Here is a 21,168-nt window from a genome sequence, read left to right as displayed (position 1 = left end):
GAATTTTTAGTAGAGACAGGGTTTCACCATGTTGGCCAGGCTTGTCTCAAACTCCTGACCTTAGCTGACCTGCCTCGGCCTCTCAAAGTGCTAGGATTACAGGTGTGAGCCACCGCTGCGGGCCAATATTATGCTATTTTAAGACCGAAGACTGTGCGCTAATCTCTTAGCACTGAAGATTAGTGCATAGTCTTTGGTCTCAAAATATCACAAAGCTCACCAGTCCAGGGGGCCAATTGTCTTGGTCTCATTAGAACCAAGACCCACCAATCTAAGCTGTGATCTCCTGGCCATGAGGCCTTAAAGGGCCAGCAGGACTCTGCCAGGCCTCGGAGTCTCACCTTTTTCATCTCCAGGATGGGATTCCCACTCTCTCCCCATTTCCAGCAACTTGGGCCATCAATACCAAGCCATATCTGTGCCCTACCTCCCCTCTCCATCCCACCTACAATGATCAGGCTTTGGAGGAGTCAAATATGGATTTTCAAAGAGGAAGTAGGTTGCCCAGTTAGCCTTGGATGGCCCCTTCCAGAAGATGAATTGTTTTCCATGACAGTGAGCCAGGTGGAACTTGGAAATTCTGCTTGCATGATGTTCTTCTCTTAGAAAGGGAAACCTCTAAGTATAGTGGAGATAGATTGACATTAATGGCCAGAAAGAATATTTGTATTTTTTTTTTGGTCATACTCAATGGACCAGCATCACTTTGTAGCCACCATAATCACAAACATAAAGGAAGCCATCATTCACGGTCAGTTCCTGGGGGAACAGACTGTTCTGCAGACAGGGGCTTGGGAAAACCCCATAGTAAATGTAGCTGGAATACTGTATGAAAATTACATGGCAAACAGAAATATCAGCCTCTCAGTTAGATGAGGGTTGCAGCTATATAAAGCCAAAATGGAATCAATTCAGTTGAATCGGTTTCATGATAAATTTAGTGAAGTGAATGTTTTACCTGGCCCCGGTTTGTTCAGAAGCAACATAGGACTCTGTGTACAGAGAGAGGTGGCCAAACTGCACCAGACTCCACAAAACGGTAAGTGTGTTTCTCCTCTCTCAATATCCCAGGCTCTCATGCCTTTCTCTAAGGAGTTTTCCTGTTCCTGCTATGGACATCCCATAGTTGAGTCATGAACAAAGACAGATTTCCTTCTAGATTGATAGGAAGACTAGACGGTAAAATTAAATTTAAAATCTTACCCAATCCCCTTTGACTCTTGTTTTAATTTTCCTCCTTTTTCTCTGCATTTTAATATTAAGTGGCACAGACCAGAGCTATTCCCCCAACCTAGTGCATTTGGTTTATTCTAGAGATGTCTTTTCTTTTGTTCTCGTGGCAGTTCATTTGGGACTGAGTCTATTTCTAGATCACTAGCAGGCTGACTCCCTTCCTGGCTGGCGGGCCATCCCCAGCTGTGGCAGTGCTGCACCATGTCCATGAGCCTGGACAGGGACTTCCATGAAGCAGTGCCTCCTCACTTGTCCATCTCCTTGCCTGGCTCATCGGGCCCAACCCAGCAATGATCTTCACTCCCCAACAGTCAAGGAAAGAGGCAGCTGTCAACCAAGCCTTCTCAGTGGCCTTTCTCCACACCCGAGCTCCCCACGGCCTCCTCTACTTCCTTCTTCTGCATGTAGAAGACTGGCTTTAATTTTCTTAAAGATTTTTTGAACTATCTGTGATCCTTCCCCCTAGACTCTAGAATGGCATCAAAAGACTTTCTTCTACAGATGTTTCCTCATCTCATTCCCGCGTTAGACTCTGAACTTTTGGATCTGCTTATTCTTCCTGTGCTAGATAGTGTCTTAGAGAAGTGGGGCTTCCACATGGTGGAATAGGTACCCTAAAAATGGCCTCAGGGAGAAAACAGGTCACGAGTTAACACTAGTCGTATCATAGCCAAAATGTATTAGATATACCCAAGAAGTGACTGCCCCTGCCTGATCACAAAGATAATTCCAACTGAGGGCAACATTTTTTAAAACTATGTTTCAATGTGTTCTCTTAGAGCAAGCTTGTCCAACCCCTGTCCCACAGGCCACATGTGGTCCAGGCTGGCTTTGAATGAGGCCCAACACAAATTTGTAAACTTTCTTAAAACATTATGAGATTTTTTTTTTTGCGATTTCTTTTTGTAGCTCATCAGCTATCATTAGCGTTAGTGTAGTTTGTATGTGGCCTAAGACAATTCTTTTTCTAATGTGACCCCGAAAAGCCAAAAGATTAGACACCCTGTCTTAGAGCATCCATCCTCCTCCATTACCGTCCTTCTCCCACAACCCCCACCCCCAAAAAGGTTTAGTGACCCCCTTCTCTCACTCAGCAAGTGACAGAATCCCTCAGTCAATCACCATAGAATTAGGCCTTCGGGTCAGATAACACACCAACATTACCTTCTGTATAGAACCATAAATTCCAAGCTTAACATGAACAGAAGGAAGAATCTGTGACATTAGATCACTGTGCAACATTTGTTTCAGTGGACTAAAGCAATAGGTTGAGGGGCTTTAATAGAAAGATGTTTATTAAAAATAATAAATTTTAAAACCCTGCCCCTTCCTATATTTGCTTAAAAAAAAAAACTTGGTATAGGAAATAAATGGCCTGTCTGAACCCAGGAAAATAATAACAATGCCTCTCTTTCCTTGTTTTAGGGAATGCTGTCGATTTTTTGGAGACAATGGCTTGACTTTGAAGGTGTTTTTTACCAAGGCAGCACCCTTTGGTGTTCTTTGGACACTCACAAACTACCTGTACTTACATGCAATAAAGAAAATAAACACTACGGATGTCTCCGTGTTGTTCTGCTGCAACAAAGCTTTTGTGTTCTTGCTCTCATGGATCGTTCTCAGGGACAGATTCATGGGAGTGAGGGTAAGTTCCTTATTATCTGTCTTCCTCACTCAGTCATGTCAACCAAAACCTGCCCATCGGCTTGCTTAGCTCCATGTGCTGGACCATGAGCATAAGCTGCTGACCACTTTCCTTCTGATTTGCAGCAGAAAATGAGCCCAGCAGAGGGCCCGGTTCTTGGTGTGCCTTGCCAACCTTCTTGCTTGCAAACCATACTAGACAAGCATTCATTAAAGCACCTTTCATTTCAAGCATTTCAACAAGCATTCCCTAAAGTGTGTGCCAGTCGGGGACCCAGCCTGGGAATGGCGATGTGCTCCGCTCTCTGCGTGCTCACCCCGTCTCTCATGGGCGGCTTTCCCGGCTGTAGGGCGTGGCATGACCGTGCCCTGCAGCCTGGAGCTTTCTGCTAACACTGCCAGTCTCGGGTGAGGATGTGCGTGAAACCCAAAGGATCCTTCGGCATCCATGCGTGCATGCAGTCTTGGCCCTTTGCCTGGGCCTTGTGTACACAGCCAGAGTTGGCCAGACACACTCATGCTAAGTCCCAACTGTGAAGGGCCAGCTTCACTTCCTTCTAACCAATGACGAAGGGGGAGTGAAATTATATCCCTTGAATTACCTCTCATTTTACAACCGAGACCCAGTCAATTACATTAGAAGCTAGTCAAAGTTAGCTCGTCGGATTTCATAACAACTGTATGAAATAGGACACGTGCACTATCAAATATCAGCTGAAATACAGAGAGATTCCCCCGAATAAAAGAAGCAGGTGAAGTTTCGCACAGGGCAGAACCCTAGAGACTTCTGACTGGCTCCCTCTTGTGGCCAGGAGCTGTCACTGCCCCGTCATCACCTTGCTACAAACCAGCGCCGAGAGCATTTAGCCAGGCCGCTAGTTCTCCTGTAGTTAGTGTACAGCTTTCCCCTTCAGCCACAAAGCTAAGAGCCGGTTTGAGGGGCAGTCCCATGAAAGTAAACCCTGCTGGCCACCAGTGCGGGGCCCTCTACTTCCGTCCTTCCCTCATTGTCCTGGGAACAATGACATCACCCTAATGGTGCATTCACACCCACCTAAGTTACCCAAACAGCAGTGGGGACGTGAGTCAACTTCTGAGTTATATTTTTAGCTTGCAGTAGGGGGAAAATTTGTTTTGAGGCTTAATGTTAATTTTGGAATTAAAAGCTCACTCTCTGTGCCACCAGAAAAGCTTTCAGCAAATAAATGATCTGATGCATCTCTGCAAGAAATGCAGATACTTCTCACAGTGAGCCACCCAGCAGGCTGCCTGACTCGATGCTGAAGATCTGAATGTCCTGGGCCCCCCTGCCACCCACCCATGTCCTTCCTGACTTTATTTTGATGTAAAGAGCCAGGAGAATTTATGGAAATTTTTGGCATGACTCAGATGTCCCTAGAAAATTCCAAATGAGACCCTGTTCCTGGGAAGAGAAGCTTCAAGGTTAATTCTGCATCTAGCAGAAGAAACCCATTTTTTTTGAGGTTAAGAGAAGGAGGTGTGAAAAACTTGAAAAATACTCCTAAATTCATAGAAAGCAACATGATGCTTCCAGATCTTTACTGCTATACATGGATAAGACCCCTCCAACCCCCCACCCAAGAGTCATCCTCAGAATATGGCACATTCCGGCCATGGTGGCCACTTGATTGGTTTGGTCTGTTGCTGATCACTGTGTACTGAGCAAAGTTTTGTGTTGAAGGCCTTTGGTACTAGACTGACACTGAATGAAGATCCCAGGAGCCAGTGTCGGTGATGGCATTGATGGCATTTTGTAATTTGCAAAGCACTGTGCAGTTATGAGTCTCTCTAATAATCATTATTCCTCTCAGAAGTGCATGACCAGTCATCTAAGAGCTTCCTCCCACAGGTTGTGTTGGAACTCCCTCTTCTCTTCTTCAGGAGTTCAGAGAGCTAGCAAAATCCATCATGAGACACTGCCATGTGCCAAAGGGACTGAGAGATTCTCCTTGATAAACAGATGGAGATTTAGTTCCAAGATAATATCTAACTGGTGCATGGGACGGCTCAGACTTCACTCAGACCTAGGTTGGCTGGCACTGTCCATTAGGTAATTTCCAAAGACTGAAAAGAATTAACATAGTTCTCCATCCTGGAGGGCTGAGCATATGAGCTTGAGAGTCAAGCAGACATAAAAATCCATGTTGAAGGCACAGCCTTATGTTTGTGGAATTGGCTGCTAAGGAGACTTGTGTTATTAAGGCAATTATTGGAACCACAAGGGCCACGGTTCCTGGAAAACATCAATAGGTCGAAGTCATGTGCGCAGATCCAAAAGGAAGCAAACGTATCTTATCATGCTGGGGAGATTCCTGGCCACGTATGGTATGAGAGGGTGAGAAGCCATTGGAGTGTCTGTTTGGAAGGAGCCAAGGTGGCTCCTTGTGTCGCCATCTGACTCTGCTTAGGTGTGCTTTCTGTATGTTCCCTGGTTCTCCAGGTCAGGGTTCTAGCTCAGCGATGGAGATGTCCTAGGCTAGAGTCAAGTGACGAGGTCACAGATCTTGGCTCCATTGTTATAAGCTGTTTGGACCTTGAGCAGACTAGTAAATGTCTCTGAGCCTCTGTTAAATGGAGAGAATATTACTACTCAACTTAGAAAACAGTTGTGAGAATAAGATGATGCATGCCTCACACATAAAACTCAACAAATGGTATCTTTTCTCAATGGCATTATTCTTATTATTCCTTCTCAATTGGAGGGGGTTGATGGATCAGCCCAATTCTCTTGTTGGTGGATGGACTTTTAGAGAGGCAGTTTAATGTGGCAAAAGCAAGAGTAGGATGAGAGCAGGTAGAACCCTGGGCGCACACTGCCCACTAGCTGCAGCCAGGCTGAGTGAGACCACCCCCAGCCTCCATGTCAAGGGAAATAGGAGGTGAGATTCTCCGATTGTTCAGGGCTGTTCGGGACCACCAATCACAGTGAGGGTCTTTAAACCAGAAGGGATGGGGGAAGGAGCCAGAAGGTGAGCTAAGAGGTCATCCATGGGGTCCTCAAACCCCAGCGGCACATTCCTGGGGATCATGGACCTTTTTCCAAGATCAGTTCGCATCTCAATCAGATTCCAGCTGATGTTTCCAATAATCAAAATGTTCACAGTGTTTCAAAAGGGGCCATCAATTCCCAAACAGTATCTGGTATCTGGTCCTGACTCCCTTCTGTGTGGGGGGCTGCCCTCTGCAACCTGAGCCCAGCACGGGGGAAGACACAGTGGACAGGCAATGGTGGAGCTCACAGCCCAGGCCACTTTCTACTCTCAGACATAGAAGGTGTGGACTAGAGGATCCCCCAGTTCCCTCCAAACTCCAGTATTCCTTGAGTCAATGAGAGCAGGCCAGGAGCTGGGAGGGAAAGAGTTGGGGGAAGAATGATTACAAATCAGTCCATTTTTCCCTCTTGTAAAATTGCCTGAAGCTGTGCAAATCTAAAAAGCTTCCAAATGGGGTTCTGTTTGGCAGAGAACAGGCACCCCGCCACGTGCCACGTTTTGTTGTTTGTTTTTTTTAGGTTTTTTTGTTTGTTTGTTTGTTTGTTTTTGCAGAGACAGGATCTCACTATGTCACCCAGGCTGGATTGCAGTGGTGCTATCATAGCTCACTGCAGCCTCAACCTTCTGGGCTCAAGTGATCCTTTCACCTCAACCTCCTGAGTAGCTGGTAGTCAGGGGCATGCCACCACACCCAGCTAATTTTTTGCATATTTTGTAGAGACAGAGTCTTACCATGTTGCCCAGGCTGGTCTTGAACTCGTGGGCCCAAGCAATCTTCCTGCCTCAGCCTCCCAAAGCACTGGGATTACAGGTGTGAACCACCGCGCCAGGCCTTGCCACCTTCTAGCAAGACTAAGCAGGAGGAGCCCTAGTCTGAACGGTGATTAGACCTCACCTAGGGCACCACTAACCCTCCTCTCTCCTCTTTAAAGCTCAAAGGTTTCCGTTGCCTTCCCATTCAGCCCCACAGGGAGCAGGGAGCAGAACTGTCATGGAGATGAGTGGTGTGTCTGTGACTCAGGCCTGAGTGCGTGGGACTCAGATCTAGAGCTCTGGCAGCCGGGCAGGTTATGACAGTGGGTCACCATGCTGGATGAGGACATGAAGATGCTAAGCAGTAATCCCCGGCCTGTGTTCCTTCCTTACCTCCAGCCAACTGTTCCCTAGACAAAGAAGAGGTGGTGGCTCTTACCCATCTCGGTCTTGGGCCACTGTGACCCATCAGCCTTTGTTTCAGGATTGTTCCGTGGGGAGCATTGAGGGCTGGGGGGGACAGGACAGTGTAAGGAAGGAGAGGCATGGGGAGGTCAGGGAAGCTCCGTTGTCATGATTCCACACCCACCCTCAGCACCTGTCCAGGGGCCCCAGTAGGGAGAAGATGTACATGGAGCACATGGAACCACAGGGCGGACTTGACTGGCCTTCCTAGAGAGTTTGTTTTAGTGCAGGAAATGGGCAGGAAAATATTGTCACATGAAAACCCAGAAACTCAGATGTGTCAGGGTGTCAAATGTAACATATGTGCATACTTTTTAAAAGATAGAACTGGAAACTTAACAGGAATTCCAGGCATCAGGAAGGAATCTTGAGCTCTGCTCCCGAAGGCACAGGGCACGTTCCAACCCTGCTGTGCTCCACAGGGTATTGAGAGTGAGGTAGGAACCCTAGTTCACATCCCCGCACATGGGTCCGGTCATAGCAGGGCTGCTGATGTCCAGACAGTGGAAGGCCCACAGCCAGGGATGTCAACACTGTGCCTTGTGGGCGGCACCCCCAGGAGAAGGCTGGGAGGTGTGGAGGAGGAGATCAGAGTCCCCTGCCTGCCAGTCAGAATGAACTGATGGGGTGGCACAGGCTCCTCTGATGTTTATCTCCTCAACAGACCAAAAGGTCAATGGCCAACCATGCTCTCATTTCCTACCCCTTTGTCCCTTCCCCCAGCTTAGCTGCACAGTGCAGCCCAGGCAGAAGCTTTTAGCTGTTTATTATTTAATCAATAGAGAACAGAGGAAGAGGTTGGAAATGTGCCCTGCAAGTCTTCAGAAAAAATCACCCCTCACAGTCCTTCATTTCCTCCAACTTCAGCCGTAAGCCTGGAAAGGTAGCTCCAGGTAGCTCAATAAAAGGTAGCTCCAGGCCAGGCACAGTGGCTCATGCCTATAATCCCAACACTTTGGAAAGCCGAGGTGTGTGGATCACCTGAGGTCAGGAGTTTGAGACTAGCCTGGCCAACATGGTGAAACCCCGTCTCTACTAAAAATATAAAATTTAGCCAGGTGTGGTGGCGGGCACCTGTAGTCACAAACTACTCAGGAGGCTGAGGCAGGAAAATCACTTGAGCCCTGGAGGCAGAGGTTGCAGTAAGCCGAGGTAGTGACATTGCACTCCAACCTGGGCAACAGAGCAAGAATCCGTCTCAAAACAAACAAAAAAGCTATCTCCAAAGGGGAGATGCACCAAGCATCTGGAATTGGGCCATTTTCTTCTCTCTGTTCCTTTCTCCTGTCTTTTCGTTGGGAGTCCTCTGATGCCTGCCCAGTTTGGCGTGTTCCTGACAGCCCCCTTGCATTACATGTGTCCTCTGGAGCAGAAACCAGCCCTTTCCCCACCTGCTTTCTCACTTTTCCCTTTTTTATTTTCTTGTGGGGAAAAATTCCCTTATGGTCTTGCTATCTCTGTTTCTTCTCTTAATGAACACTTCTACACAGTACATGTAGCATTTGAATATGAGATGTAGGCATACATCTGATGCAAAACGGTGTGGCTGACTACAAGTGAATTCCCATACCAGAAAGAACACGCAGACAGATTGGGCCAGGCAGTGCTCTCTTACACGACAACCACCTGCTCTCTCAATGCCTCTGCATTAGGGGTGGATACAGTATTATATAGAAACATAGCGTATAAGGTATACCCTAAGAGAAGTATGTAACTCAGACATACTGCATGAGATTAAGCCACATTATGTTTCACTAACCTAAACATCTTTTGTTTTAACTACTAAGGCAACCTCAATTTGAATCTAACAGTAGGTTGGCAGTACTTCCTATGTGAATCATGCATTCCTGTTTATATATGTAAGCACCAACTTTGCAATTAGGCAGACCTGAAATCTGACTGTGCTCTTCCACATACCAGCTGTGTGGGTTTGGGCAAGTTACTTAACCTCTGTGAGCCTAGGTTTTCATGTCTACAAAATGAGGTGAATGATAATATCTACTGTGAGGATAAAAGGAGAAAATACATAGAAACATATATCCTACGACCACTCAGTTAACCTTAGCTATTTGATATTGTTTTAGACAGCTGAAGTTGATTTTGAATGGTTCATAAGAGGGATAAAATTCTCAGTAAATCCAGGAGTGGAAACTTCTCCTGCACACATTTGTTCTACTGACGGCAACCCCCTCTCCACCTCCCACCTGGTGACATTTCCGCAGCTTCATGGCTACCTCAGATCAGTCCTTGTATTGATTCTCTGTGCTGGTGCATTTTCTCCTTTGAGGAATATTGTCCCAGATGGTTTATCTCCTATTTACTCTGGCAATTTCACTTTCCACGACAGTAATGTGTACATCTCCATGAAGCCTCCGTCCCATCCGAGAAGTCAGCATCAGGACAATAACAGGATTGAGGGGAGCCTTGGTGGGTAGGGTGGAGGGGCCTGTGGCCACGAAGGAAAGGAACTGCACCTCCAAGGTTAGGACATTATTTGTAGCCTTGATTGGCAGGTGACATTCTGTCAGGCCCCACTGCTGGGGTAGAAAATGGGGAAAAGATCTGCTGTCCTCCTGGTGGCTTCCCTGTTGAGTTATGAAATACATAAAAGCAAGGTCACAGGAGGTACTTTCAGAAGGCTGGGAAAGAACTCAGGTCATCTCCAGGGGCTTCCCAGGGATTATCTACCAGGCTTGTCATGACCAAATAACCTGCCACTGCAACTATGACCACCTCCTTCTCAGGTCCCGAAGAATCGCAGTGACTGGCCACCACCATGCCACCCATTCCCTGCTGCCAGCAGTTTCAGTTCTTTGGTCAAGCCAAGCTTTGCTAAGTGCCCTCTCTAAGCAGCAACAAAAATTTAGACAGGAGTCAGACTTTGCCTGTTGTTCTCCCAAGGAGGAACAAAAAGGAGACACCACTTTCCCCTCACGTGGCTGAACCCCACGCACATTTCCAGCTCTTTGGCGCTTGCATACTCCCTCTGACTCCGTCCCGACTTCCCTGACCAGCATTTTCTTCCGTCTGTCCAGATTGTGGCCGCCATCCTCGCCATCGCTGGCATTGTGATGATGACCTACGCTGATGGCTTCCACAGCCACTCCGTCATTGGCATCGCACTGGTGGTGGCCTCAGCATCGATGTCTGCCCTCTACAAGGTACGCCCGGGGAGTGAAATTTCTCAGCTGGCTGGGCTCTCCTCAGCCAGCACAGCCGGCTTTAGATCGCTTGTCCTTTACTTTTCAACAGCTTCTGATGATACCTGTGCTTCAGGACAGGCAGCTCTAGATAGCTGGAGTCAACTGTGCAACAGGCAGACAGAGACTTCAGTCAAGGGCAAGGGGGAGGTGTGCCACTGCTCTTGGCTTTGGCTCTCTGGGCCTTCCTATCTGTAGCCACATCGTTGCAGCACCTGGGATAAAATGAGTGGTGCCCATCCGCACAGTCAGATTCCTGACATCATTGATGGCAGCGAACAAGCTCAGTGTTTGCTCAGATCATTTGCCACCCTATGGGGTGGGAAGACTTGAATATCTGGTGCAGCTTTGTCATGTAAATCTTTGCCCACACAGTTTTTGCCGCCACCACTGCTCGCTATGAATCCATATGCATTTCAAGTACTGCCTTGAAGGCTAAATAAATAAAAGTACAACGGCTGTAATACGGGGATAATAAAGTATTTTGATGAAATGTTGGGAACCATGGGAAAGCACTTGCCAGCTTCAGGTCTAGAGGAAACAAATTTTTATTCCCACACTCAGGTCCCTTTCTCTGTTCACCTCCTACTTTATCAAGCCCCCTGGCTGCTCTCCCCCCTCACTTCCCTTCTCCTCCTCTCTCCTTCTCCTAAGATCCATAGCAGAGAATGCAAATATTTTCAGGACTCCAAGTTGGAGAACTGACCTAGAAGTTTCAATGAGAAATGAGATTTTAGTTTTGAGACTTTTCAGCCCTTTGTGGATCCAGACAATAGGACTGATATAATTAAGTACTGTAGAGAGTCATAAGAAAAGGCATTTTTTTCCCAGCTCTGTGAGTACCATGTGTTCTGGGTTTGGGAAAATGAAATAACTCAGCCTTATCCTTCATCACCTCCCTGCCCTCACCTCCCACAGAGGAAGACACACATGTCATTTTCTTTCTCTGAGCACCTCTCACTGAGGAGATGTGATAATCTAGCACCACTCTGAGACTCTAGCAACTGTCCAAATGCAGGAAATATTAGAAGGCTACATATACTCTGCTAGACTCAAATAGCTGTGGACTAGTGAGAAGCAAAAAACAGGGAGAAACACAATCCACAATGAACACAATATTCTGATTCAGATTCCAGTCTCCTACTCCTCTACCACCTGCAACTTGTCCATGGGGACTCCTAGGTGAGAGGCTGAAAGCCATTTACTACTTCCTGAAAGCCTTCCTACTTCCTGCATTTTTCAGGAAATACATGAATGAGTTGGGAAATGGCTGAACAAGGAGAAAGCAGGAAAAGTAAGAGAGACAACAATGCAGAGACTCAAATTGGACCACAGCTCACTCAGCGCAGGAGCTGCCCTGGGGCCATCTGCATCTCTTAGTTCAGCTTCTGGCCACTCCCATCACATTCACCCTCTCCTCCCGGCCTTCCAAGCCCCTGAAATGATGTGCAAAAAAAGAACAGGTGCAAGAAAATAAAAGTTTGGTGCATTCCACTAAAACCCATGCCATTTCTGGAATGGACATGGTGGGATGGAGCAGAGATGAGCAAAATCCCTCCACCCTTGATTTACAGAATGTATCTTTGCAGCCAGAGCACTGTTTCTTGGGAGCGGTGATGTTCAACCTGCTCATACAGGGTCGAGGATCCCTTCTAGGGGTCTCTGAGAGGATGCGTAATCATGGGAGCAGTGGTATTCAACCTGCTCATACAGGGTCCAGGATCCCTTCCAGGGGTCTCTGAGAGGATGTGTAATCATGGCAGATGTTTTTGAGTGATGTAGTGTCAGGAACACAACACAGACAAATCAAACCTAGTATGAAAACCCATGACTTCCAAAGAAGCTTTCTGTATAGCTAAAGAGCAACCCTCCGCTGCCATGTTCCTGGGATTTGAATATGTGAGCAAATGAACACAGGCCAAACCCCATGGAATTCACCTGGAATCTGGTTTCCATCCTGCAGTGCAACCCCAGCGTTGTGGAGTGAACTCTGCTTTGCTTACATCATGTTGGGGTCTGAGGTGAGCCTTCACCCCGTCCTCCTCTGCTTTCTCCTACAGGTTTTGTTCAAGCTCCTCCTGGGCAGTGCTAAGTTTGGAGAAGCCGCCTTATTTTTGTCCATCTTGGGTGTGTTTAACATCCTCTTCATCACCTGCATTCCTATTATCCTCTACTTTACCAAAGTGGAATACTGGAGCTCTTTTGATGACATTCCATGGGGAAACCTTTGTGGATTTTCAGTTCTTTTATTGAGTAAGTGCTAATCACCTGTCCAGAATTCCCAGAAAGCAACCACCCACAGAGGACCCTCAGGAAACATGTTCCCTGAAGGCAGAAAACAGTGCTCGTTGCTATTCTTTAGTTCTCACTGGTTTTTAAGATCTTTCTGTTTCACAAAGTAGTCTTTGAAACGATGACATTGGATTCGAATTCCAGAGCCAGAAGCAGTGCAGTAGTCGCAGTGGTCACTGCTGCTCTGAGTAATGAACTAATACCCCAGTGTGTTGCATGTTACCTACCAAGCACAGTACAGCAAGGAGCTGATAAATTAATACCTGCAGAGGTCTTAGAACATTGCCTGATAAGTGTCAATATTCAATAAATACTATAGATTATCATTTTTATTAATGTCATCATCATCATTGTCTCCATTACTTGATATAAGTCTAGAGCTAGGCAGGAATGCAACCAAGGACATGACTTACCCAGTTTCCGTCTAAAAACACATATCCCAGCCAGGTACAGTGGCTCATGCCTGTAATCCCAGCACTTTGGGAGGCCAAGATGGGAGGATCGCTTGAGCCCAGGAGTTCGAGACCAGCCTGGGAAACATGATGAGACCTCATCTCCATAAACATTTAAAAATTAGCCAGGTGCAGTGGTGTGCACCTGCAGTCCCAGCTACCCAGGAGGCTGAAGTGGGAGGATCACTTGAGCAGAGGGATTGAGGCTGCAGTGAGCTATGATTGCACCACTGTGCACCACACTCCAGCCTGGGTGATAGTGCAAGACTGTGCCTCAAAAAACAAAACAAAACAAAACAAAAAACAAAAAACAATTCCCAGAGCTCTTGTTCATGCAGTTATCCCAGAAGCATTGCCAGCAGCAGAGAAAAGCAAGATTGGTAAGATGGTCCCAGTCACCTTCTCAGTGGTTACCATTTCCAAACTTATTTCCCTTCTTCAAAACTCAGGGAACAGAGGGGCTGACTACTCAGAGTGTCCGCTCCTGGTCCCAAGTCCTGGAGCCCCCAGAGGAACTCTGAATTCACTGAATCAGAGCAAAGGGTCATTGTAACTCCTATGACTCCAGCCTCATCAGCAAAACCTGGGTCAGATAGGCCAGCAGGGAGGTAAAGTACACAGCAGTCATGAATAACACTCGTTGTTTACATTCTTTATTTCAGCATTCAATATTGTATTAAATTTTGGAATCGCCGTTACATATCCCACTCTGATGTCTCTTGGAATCGTCCTCAGCGTACCTGTGAATGCAGGTAAACCTATGCGGCTTTCTATATCTGCACATAAGCACACACACTCAGTCACCTACTCACACACACATACACACACTCATGCATACATACACACTCACACATACACTCACATACACACACTCATGCATACACACACACACACACATACTCTCACATACATACTCACATATATTATTGCTCTGCCTGCTATAGAATGCGTGTTTAACTGTCTGCCAAAAAAAAAAAAAAGCATTTAGGTGAAATGTTGCTATTAGTTATATATGCAATATTTTCTCCATAATGGGCTGATTTTCACATACCGCTTCAAGACACAGAAAGTCTAAAGGCATCTTGATTCTAACTGGTATGGGGAGCAGAATGAATCTCATCAGCATTATTAACAAATGTAGGAAACGATGTAGCAGAAAAAAATGTCACTTTTGCAGGTAACTTTCTGGGGGAGAAAATTTGCTCAAGGCATGAGGTAGAAACATGCTGACAAGCTGAAGAAGCGTGAACGGCATTTTCCTTGACCTCTGGGAAGACAGGGAGAGAACGCCCTTTGCCCAGGAACTCGGGACTGCCCTTTGTTTTCCCCTGGGGATTCGTTGCCAAGGCACACAGTTGACAGCTCTTTCAGAAGCTTGTCTTCACCTGCCTCTCACTGCCTTCCTTTTCCTGGCTCGCACGGATAGGAATTTTGGATTTTCTTCCCAGAACCTCCTGGCCTCATACCTGACCTCCCTAGGCACCCTTCTCTCAGCCAGAAAAGGGCTGTGAATCTGTCCTCCCCAGAACACTCACTCCTTTGTCCCTGGCACAGCTTCCTCCAAAGCCATCTCCCAAATCCTGCCACTTCCAGGCCATTAAAAGATTGCCCCCCCCACCCCAAAGGAATGGCAAACCCTTATCCTGTTCAATGTGGTGTTGACTATACCTGCAGGCACCCCAATTTCCCAAGCCTTTCCTCATGACTTGGTTTCCCACCGCTCCCATTCCAAAGGCGCTGGACCTCTCTGCCCCACCATGGCCCAGACTCCCCCAGAAGGACTGCCTCACAGCGGCGGCAGTGTACCAGGCCTGGGGGAGGTGTCAGGAGACAGGGCTCAGGCCCAGCACCACCACAACCCACCTGGAGATCTGTGGTCCCAACACATCTGCTCTCTGAGCCTTAGCTTGCCTTCCCTGCAAATGAAAAGTCATACCTACCCTTGCTGCTTCGGTTGATGTGACAACCAGATGAAATAACCGATGAGACAGCATTTCAAAATGCAGAAAGCACCTGAGCTCCTGGACAGCTGGTAAAAAAGAAAAATGGTCCAGATGCTGCAGGCTTCTGAAAAATCACTTGTCACCATCCTCCCCCTACATTCTTTGCATCTTTAGTTTGTAGTCACACCGTGTTCCTGTCTCCAGAAGGCATGTTCCAGTTGTCTTATATAGAAACTTACTTTGAGCGTATAATATGGCCAGGTGTTTGAGAGATTCATTAAAATCATTTTTCATTGCTTACCTGCAACATAAAAGGTTTAATGATGAGTCCAGAAAAGGAATCCCAGGCCACTCCTGATTGGAAGAGAGAAGCCGGGGACCCTGCCGCGTATCTCACTTGTCAAGGCAGAGCCATTGCCTGGCTTTTGGGTTCTCCCCGACATCTGCTCAAGGGACTGGCTGGTTGGCTCTCCTTATCTAGTGAATTAACAGGGTGTTTTACCAATATTAAAAATTAAAATACAGGCCAGGCACGGGAGCTCACGCCTGTAATCCCAGCACTTTGGGAGGCCAAGGTGGGAGGATTGCTTGAGCCCAGGAGTTCTAGACCAGCCTGAGCAACATGACAAAACCCCATCTCTACAAAAAAAAAAAATAATAATAATAACAAAAATTAGCCAGGCGTGGTGGCACCTATAGTCCCAGCTACTCAGGAGGCTGGATGGGAGGATCGCTTGAGCCCGGGAGGTGGAGGTTGCAGTGAGCCCTGATGGCACCACTGCACTCCAGCTTGTGTGACAGAGTGAGACCCTGTCTCAAAAAAAAAAAAAAAAATACAGTTGACCCTTGAACAATGTAGAGAATGGGGGCACCAACCCCTGAATAGTTGAAAATCCACATACAACTTTCAGTTCCCCAAAAACTTAACTACTAATGGGGTACTGTTGACCAGAAACCTTACTGACGAAAAACAGTTGATTCACATATGTTGTGTGTGTTGTGTTATGTATTGTACTCTTACAATAAAGTTAAAGAAAAGAAAATGTTATTAAGAAAATCGTAAGAAAGAGAAAATATATTTGCTACTTGTTAAGTGGAAGTGGTCCACATAAAGGTCTTCATCTTCACTGTCACCTTCACATTGAGTAGGCTGAGGAGGAGAAGGAAGAGGAGGGGTTGGTCTTGCTGTCTTGGTGTGGCAGAGGTGGAAGAAAATCCACATGTAAGTGGATCCGTACAGTTCAAACCCATGTTGTTCAAGGGTCAAATGTGTGTGTGTGTGTGTGTGTGTGTGTGTACTATCTATCTCTCATCTCCTCAACTGCCCTTCATTCACATTTTTTAATCACATAAATCAATGTCTGAACTACCAAGTCAGTTTTGGGAGGTGACATACAAGTGCAAGGCTTCATACCAGAGAGGTTTGATAAAGTTAAGGGTTGTTTACTAGAGGTAACCGCAGCCCACCTGGAACAAAATCATACTGAGGAGAATCCTGTGGTCCAGGGAAGACCACAACACTGCCAGACAGAGGAGGGTGCCCCCAGGCCCTGCCCACTCTCCAGGGACATGCCCCCAACCCTGCAGCTGAGAAACCTCCATGCTCTGTCTCCCACAGTGATTGATCACTACACCAGTCAGATCGTCTTCAATGGGGTCCGGGTCATCGCCATCATCATCATCGGCCTGGGTTTTCTCCTCCTGCTCCTGCCAGAGGAGTGGGATGTCTGGTTGATCAAGCTGCTCACCCGACTCAAAGTGAGGAAGAAGGAGGAGCCTGCAGAGGGCGCTGCCGACCTGAGCTCAGGACCTCAGAGCAAGAACAGAAGAGCCCGCCCTTCCTTCGCCCGCTAACACCACTCCTCTAGAACTCGGTGGTAATGACTGGGAGGTCTATTCCTGCCGGGAGGAACCTCAGTTGGGTAAGGTGTACATACCTGTACAGTTTTGGTCATCTGCGGTAAGTTCTATGGTATTTATTGGCATGTCCAATTTGCTTGCACTTTTCCACATCAGACCTTCCACTTAAGGGTACCAATTCAATACAAAAGAGAAAAGAAGAACCTCTCAGTGCTTTTCTAACGAATGTAAAGTGGGTTTAAAAGATCCCTGCGTAGATCGTTTTGGATGGCTGACGTTCTTAACAAGCCAGCCATCAGGGCAAGTGTTTTGAATCTTAGCAAGTGTTTTGAATCTTAGCAACTGAACATGACATTGTACACTGTGATTATTTTTCAGCTATGGTAGGTCATATTTTGTTTTATACCAGAGCTGTACTCTTAATTTTAAGGAATTTCAATGAACCAAAAGATAACTGTCAATTTATTTGGATGGATGGATGGAGGGATGGAAGGAGGGAGGGAAGGATGTCTGGGATGTGAAGAGGCAAGGCAGAAATGGATGATGAACATCAAAAACTGTCAGAGGACAGGTCTGTGCCAGGTACCAGGAAGGACAAGATAAGTCCAAGCCCCGGCTGGCCTGCTCTCACGTGTCTGTGTAAGATCATGCAAGAGAAATCACAGTGCCTTCTACAGAATTTTCGTCTTTACCTATGTGAAGCGAGGTGACGTGATACGTCACTGGCGCCGTCTTATAATTTAGATGTAAAAATCTTTAGAAACAAATAAAACTCTCTATATATGTGTATGTCTGTGTACAAAAAAATGACAGAGCTGATGGCCAGTGTATACAGAGCGTGGCCCGCGGTGTACAATACCCATATAAGGTACATTGTGCAGGAGGGGAATTGCTGGCTGCTTTTACTTCCTGACCAAGACTGAAAAATTATTTACTGAAATCTGTAAACCTTTTTATGAAACTTTTAAGCACCAGGCTGTTTACTTACACAATTTAGGTCTGCCAGAAAATTCTATCTGTGATAGATCTGTAAAGAGGGTCAGGGGTTAGAGTTTACTATTTTTGAAGTTTACATTGTTACATATGAAATGGAAACATTATTTTGAAACGTTGTCATAACCCAATGGTGCATTCTGTAACCATGGAGTCTTCTGTTTCCTGGGGGAAAGGGGCATTCATGACCTGAACTTTTTAGCAAATTATTATTCTCAGTTTCCATTACCTGTTTGGCCAAACAGATTAATAAAATATTTGAAAAAGAAGCGTTCAGTGCTGTCTCCGTGGCCATTCTGTTACTTTCCCACTGTACCAGTCCTGAAGCAGTCCTCACCACATTCTGGCTTTTCCTCAACTGCACTTGCCCCCAAGAACCTTCAGGGTGGGTAAGCCAGCCCATCTGTCTCAAGGGAAGGAGACTGTAATATCGATACAATTGACTTTTGCAAAAGTGAAATGCAGAAGCATCCCCAAAGCCTCACAGAAGCTCTAAGTCCTGGGGCAGCCTCTCCCTCCCCTCCTTCTCCCCTGTTCCTCTCCCTCCCCTCCTTCTCCCCTGTTCCTCTCCCTCTCCCTCAAGGTACCTGCCCTCTGCTCAGCCCTGCCTGTGGCTTCCTTCTCACTTTTTCTTCTGAACAGGATCTGCAGCTCAGTTTACACTGGTCTCTAAGTGCCACCTAGAGCGGCAGCCCCAGTCCATAAATCTACCCAGTCTTCCAGCTCAGCCCCCACAGCCGCCTGCCTGCCTTGGGCATCCTAACTTAATGCTGGCGTTTTGAATAATTTGATTGCTCCACTTCAGTAACATTATGCAGCTGTTCCAAGCAGCTGCTATGCCAGGGGCTATGAGAGCCAGTGGGTCTCATTCTAGGGCTACAGAGGGCCAAGTACTCTAGGAAGGGGTGTGAGCCAAGGGGAAACAAGAGCCTTTTTAGTACACCTCATCCCATCACCCACACCTAGAGCGTCTACACTCCATGCACCACACGTACCACTTGACACATGGGCTCTAAACCTGGAGAATCTCGTTATCCAGAGCAGAGAGCTCCCCTATCCCATGTGTCCAGGCATGTCTGGGAGGGGGCAGCTGGGGCAGCAGGATGCTGGGCTAGTTACCTCCACTACCCTGTTGAGGCTCCAAATCCCAGGGAGACAAACAGATATTTCCTTTGTAAGCCAGGACACGAAAAAGTGGGGAAGCCCTGCCTTAGGGTAGATTTATCTTATTCTCCCATTGGGCAAAAATGACCATGAAAACCCAAAAGAGTTGAGACCATGGACTCAAAGGGATATGTGCACACCCACATTCGTGGCAACATTATTCACAACCAAAAGGTGGAAGCGGCCCAAGTGCCCATTGACAGAAGAATGGGTGAAAAAAATGTGGCATGGCCATACAGTGGAATATTATTCCACTTTAAAAAGAAAGAAAATCTGAGCCAGGTGTAGTGGCTCACACCCATAATCCCAGCACTTTGGGAGGTGGAGGCAGGAGGGTCCCTTGAAGCCAAGAGTTCCAGACAAGCATGAGCAACATAGTGAGTCCCTCTCTTTACAAAAATAAAAATTCAAAAATTAGCTACGCATGGTGGTGCATGCCTGTACCCCTAGTTATTCGGGAGGCAAGAGGATCCTTTGAGCCCAAGCGTTCTAGTCTGCAATGAGCTATGATCACACGAGTGCACTCCAGCCTGGGCAACAAGGCAAGACCCTGTCTCAAAAAAAAGAGGAAAAGAGGAAGAAGAAAGAAGAAGAAGAGGAAGAAGAAAGAAGAAGAAGAGGAAGAAGAAGAAGAAGGAAGAAGAAGAAGGAGGAGGAGGAGGAGGATGATGATGATGATGGAGGATGGAGGATGGAGGGGGAAGAGGGAAAGAATTCTGACACATGCTACAATATGTTGAATCTTGAAGACACTGCTGGGTGAGATAAGCCAGTCACAAAAGGACTGTCTGATTCCACTTATTATATGAGGTTCCCGGAGTAGTCAAACTCATAGAGACAGAAGTAGAATGCTGGTTGCCAGTGGCTGGGGAGAGGGGAAATGGAGAGTTATTGTTTAGTGGGCATATAGTTTCAGTTTGCAAAGATGAAAACAACCTGGTAGCGATTGTTGAACAATGTGAACGTACTTAATGCCACAGAACTGTACGCTTAAAAGTAGTTTAAATGGTAAATTTTATGGCACGCGCATTTTATCGAAATTTTTAAAGGGACTATGAAGGGTAACGTGTATGAAATAAAATGGTTAGAACTCTCTTGCGGTCCTTTCGATACATTCTAAACCTGAGTTGGGGTTGGGGGAAGGGTAGGTTGAGAGATTTCTTTCCAGAAAGAAAACAGCCACAACCACAACACCTCCACTCCCCACCGCGCCAGAAGGTGGCCAGCACGGGGATGCGCTGCGGCAAACCTAGGAGGGACCCAAAAGCAAAAAATCCTAGAAAAGAGTTCCTGCGGATGGAACAGCGGGGCGGCTCTGAGATGCAGTCTGTGTCCCCGCTCAGCTGGGGAATTGTCTGCCCTCTAGAGGCGGGTCTGGGTAGCAATTAAAGAATGTTTCTCTTTGGGCTCCTTTAAAGAGGAAAAGTGAAGCCAAGACGGAGGGTACAAGAGAGGAGACCAGGACTTTCGTCTGCTGCTGATGAAAGAGGCAAAAAAGCTCTGGGAGGTCTCTGCTCTCTCCTTTCTTTCAGAATGTGATCGTTTGGAGCCAGAGGGCATGAAGTGACCTGCTGGCCGCCTTGCCACACCAAGTCAGAGCCGTCCCTAAGAACCCACACCTGCCGTACAGACCCTGAGCTCCTGCTCCTCTTGAGCCTTCAAGGATAAAGAGAGTTAGGCAGGAGGAATTCATGGCCAGAGACTTACTACCCCATAGAACAGATGTGTTTCTAAATCTAGCCAAGGTTGCATAACATGGAATTCTTTATCTTCAATTTTGAAAACAAATGGTTTGTCCTAAAATTAGAATGTGGTGGTGGTTGCACCATTCTGTGAATATACTAAAACTCAATACACTGCATAATTAGATGAGTGAATTTTATGATGTGTGAATTATATCTCAATAAAGCAGTTTAATTAATAAATGGTTGCCCCACAAGCTGATTTTTTTTTTTTTTTTTCAGAGATAGGGTCTCACTGTCGCCCAGGCTGGAGTGCAGTGGCACTATCTCGGCTTGCTGCAGCCTCAACCTCCTGGGCTCAGGCAATCTGCCTGCCTCAGCCTCCCAAGTAGCTGGAACCATAGGCATGCACCACCACACCTGGCTAATTTTTTAATTTTTTTAGAGACAAGGTCTTGCTATGTCGCCCAGGC

The 21,168-nt window shown here is 46.7% G+C and overlaps 1 protein-coding gene across 2 annotated transcripts in view; it reads left to right on the top strand.

Annotated features, from left to right (window-relative positions):
- Nucleotides 1-18,118, top strand: part of SLC35F3 (solute carrier family 35 member F3) — a 424,298-nt gene extending 406,180 nt beyond the window's left edge. For both annotated transcript variants that reach the window (XM_016941103.3, XM_001152461.8), the window contains 5 exons: nt 2,659-2,878; nt 10,145-10,270; nt 12,370-12,562; nt 13,716-13,805; nt 16,615-18,118. In XM_016941103.3, coding sequence (XP_016796592.1) covers nt 2,659-2,878; nt 10,145-10,270; nt 12,370-12,562; nt 13,716-13,805; nt 16,615-16,850 — 865 coding nt within the window. In that variant the 3' untranslated portion in view covers nt 16,851-18,118. The remainder of the gene's footprint in view (nt 1-2,658; nt 2,879-10,144; nt 10,271-12,369; nt 12,563-13,715; nt 13,806-16,614) is intronic.
- The last annotated feature ends 3,050 nt before the right edge of the window (nt 18,119-21,168 follow it).

Source organism: Pan troglodytes, chromosome 1 (genome assembly GCF_028858775.2).
Source record: "Pan troglodytes isolate AG18354 chromosome 1, NHGRI_mPanTro3-v2.0_pri, whole genome shotgun sequence".
In the NCBI taxonomy this organism is placed as follows: domain Eukaryota; kingdom Metazoa; phylum Chordata; class Mammalia; order Primates; family Hominidae; genus Pan; species Pan troglodytes.
Note: the sequence above shows the minus strand (reverse complement) of the source record. Positions and strands in the feature narration are given on the sequence as shown.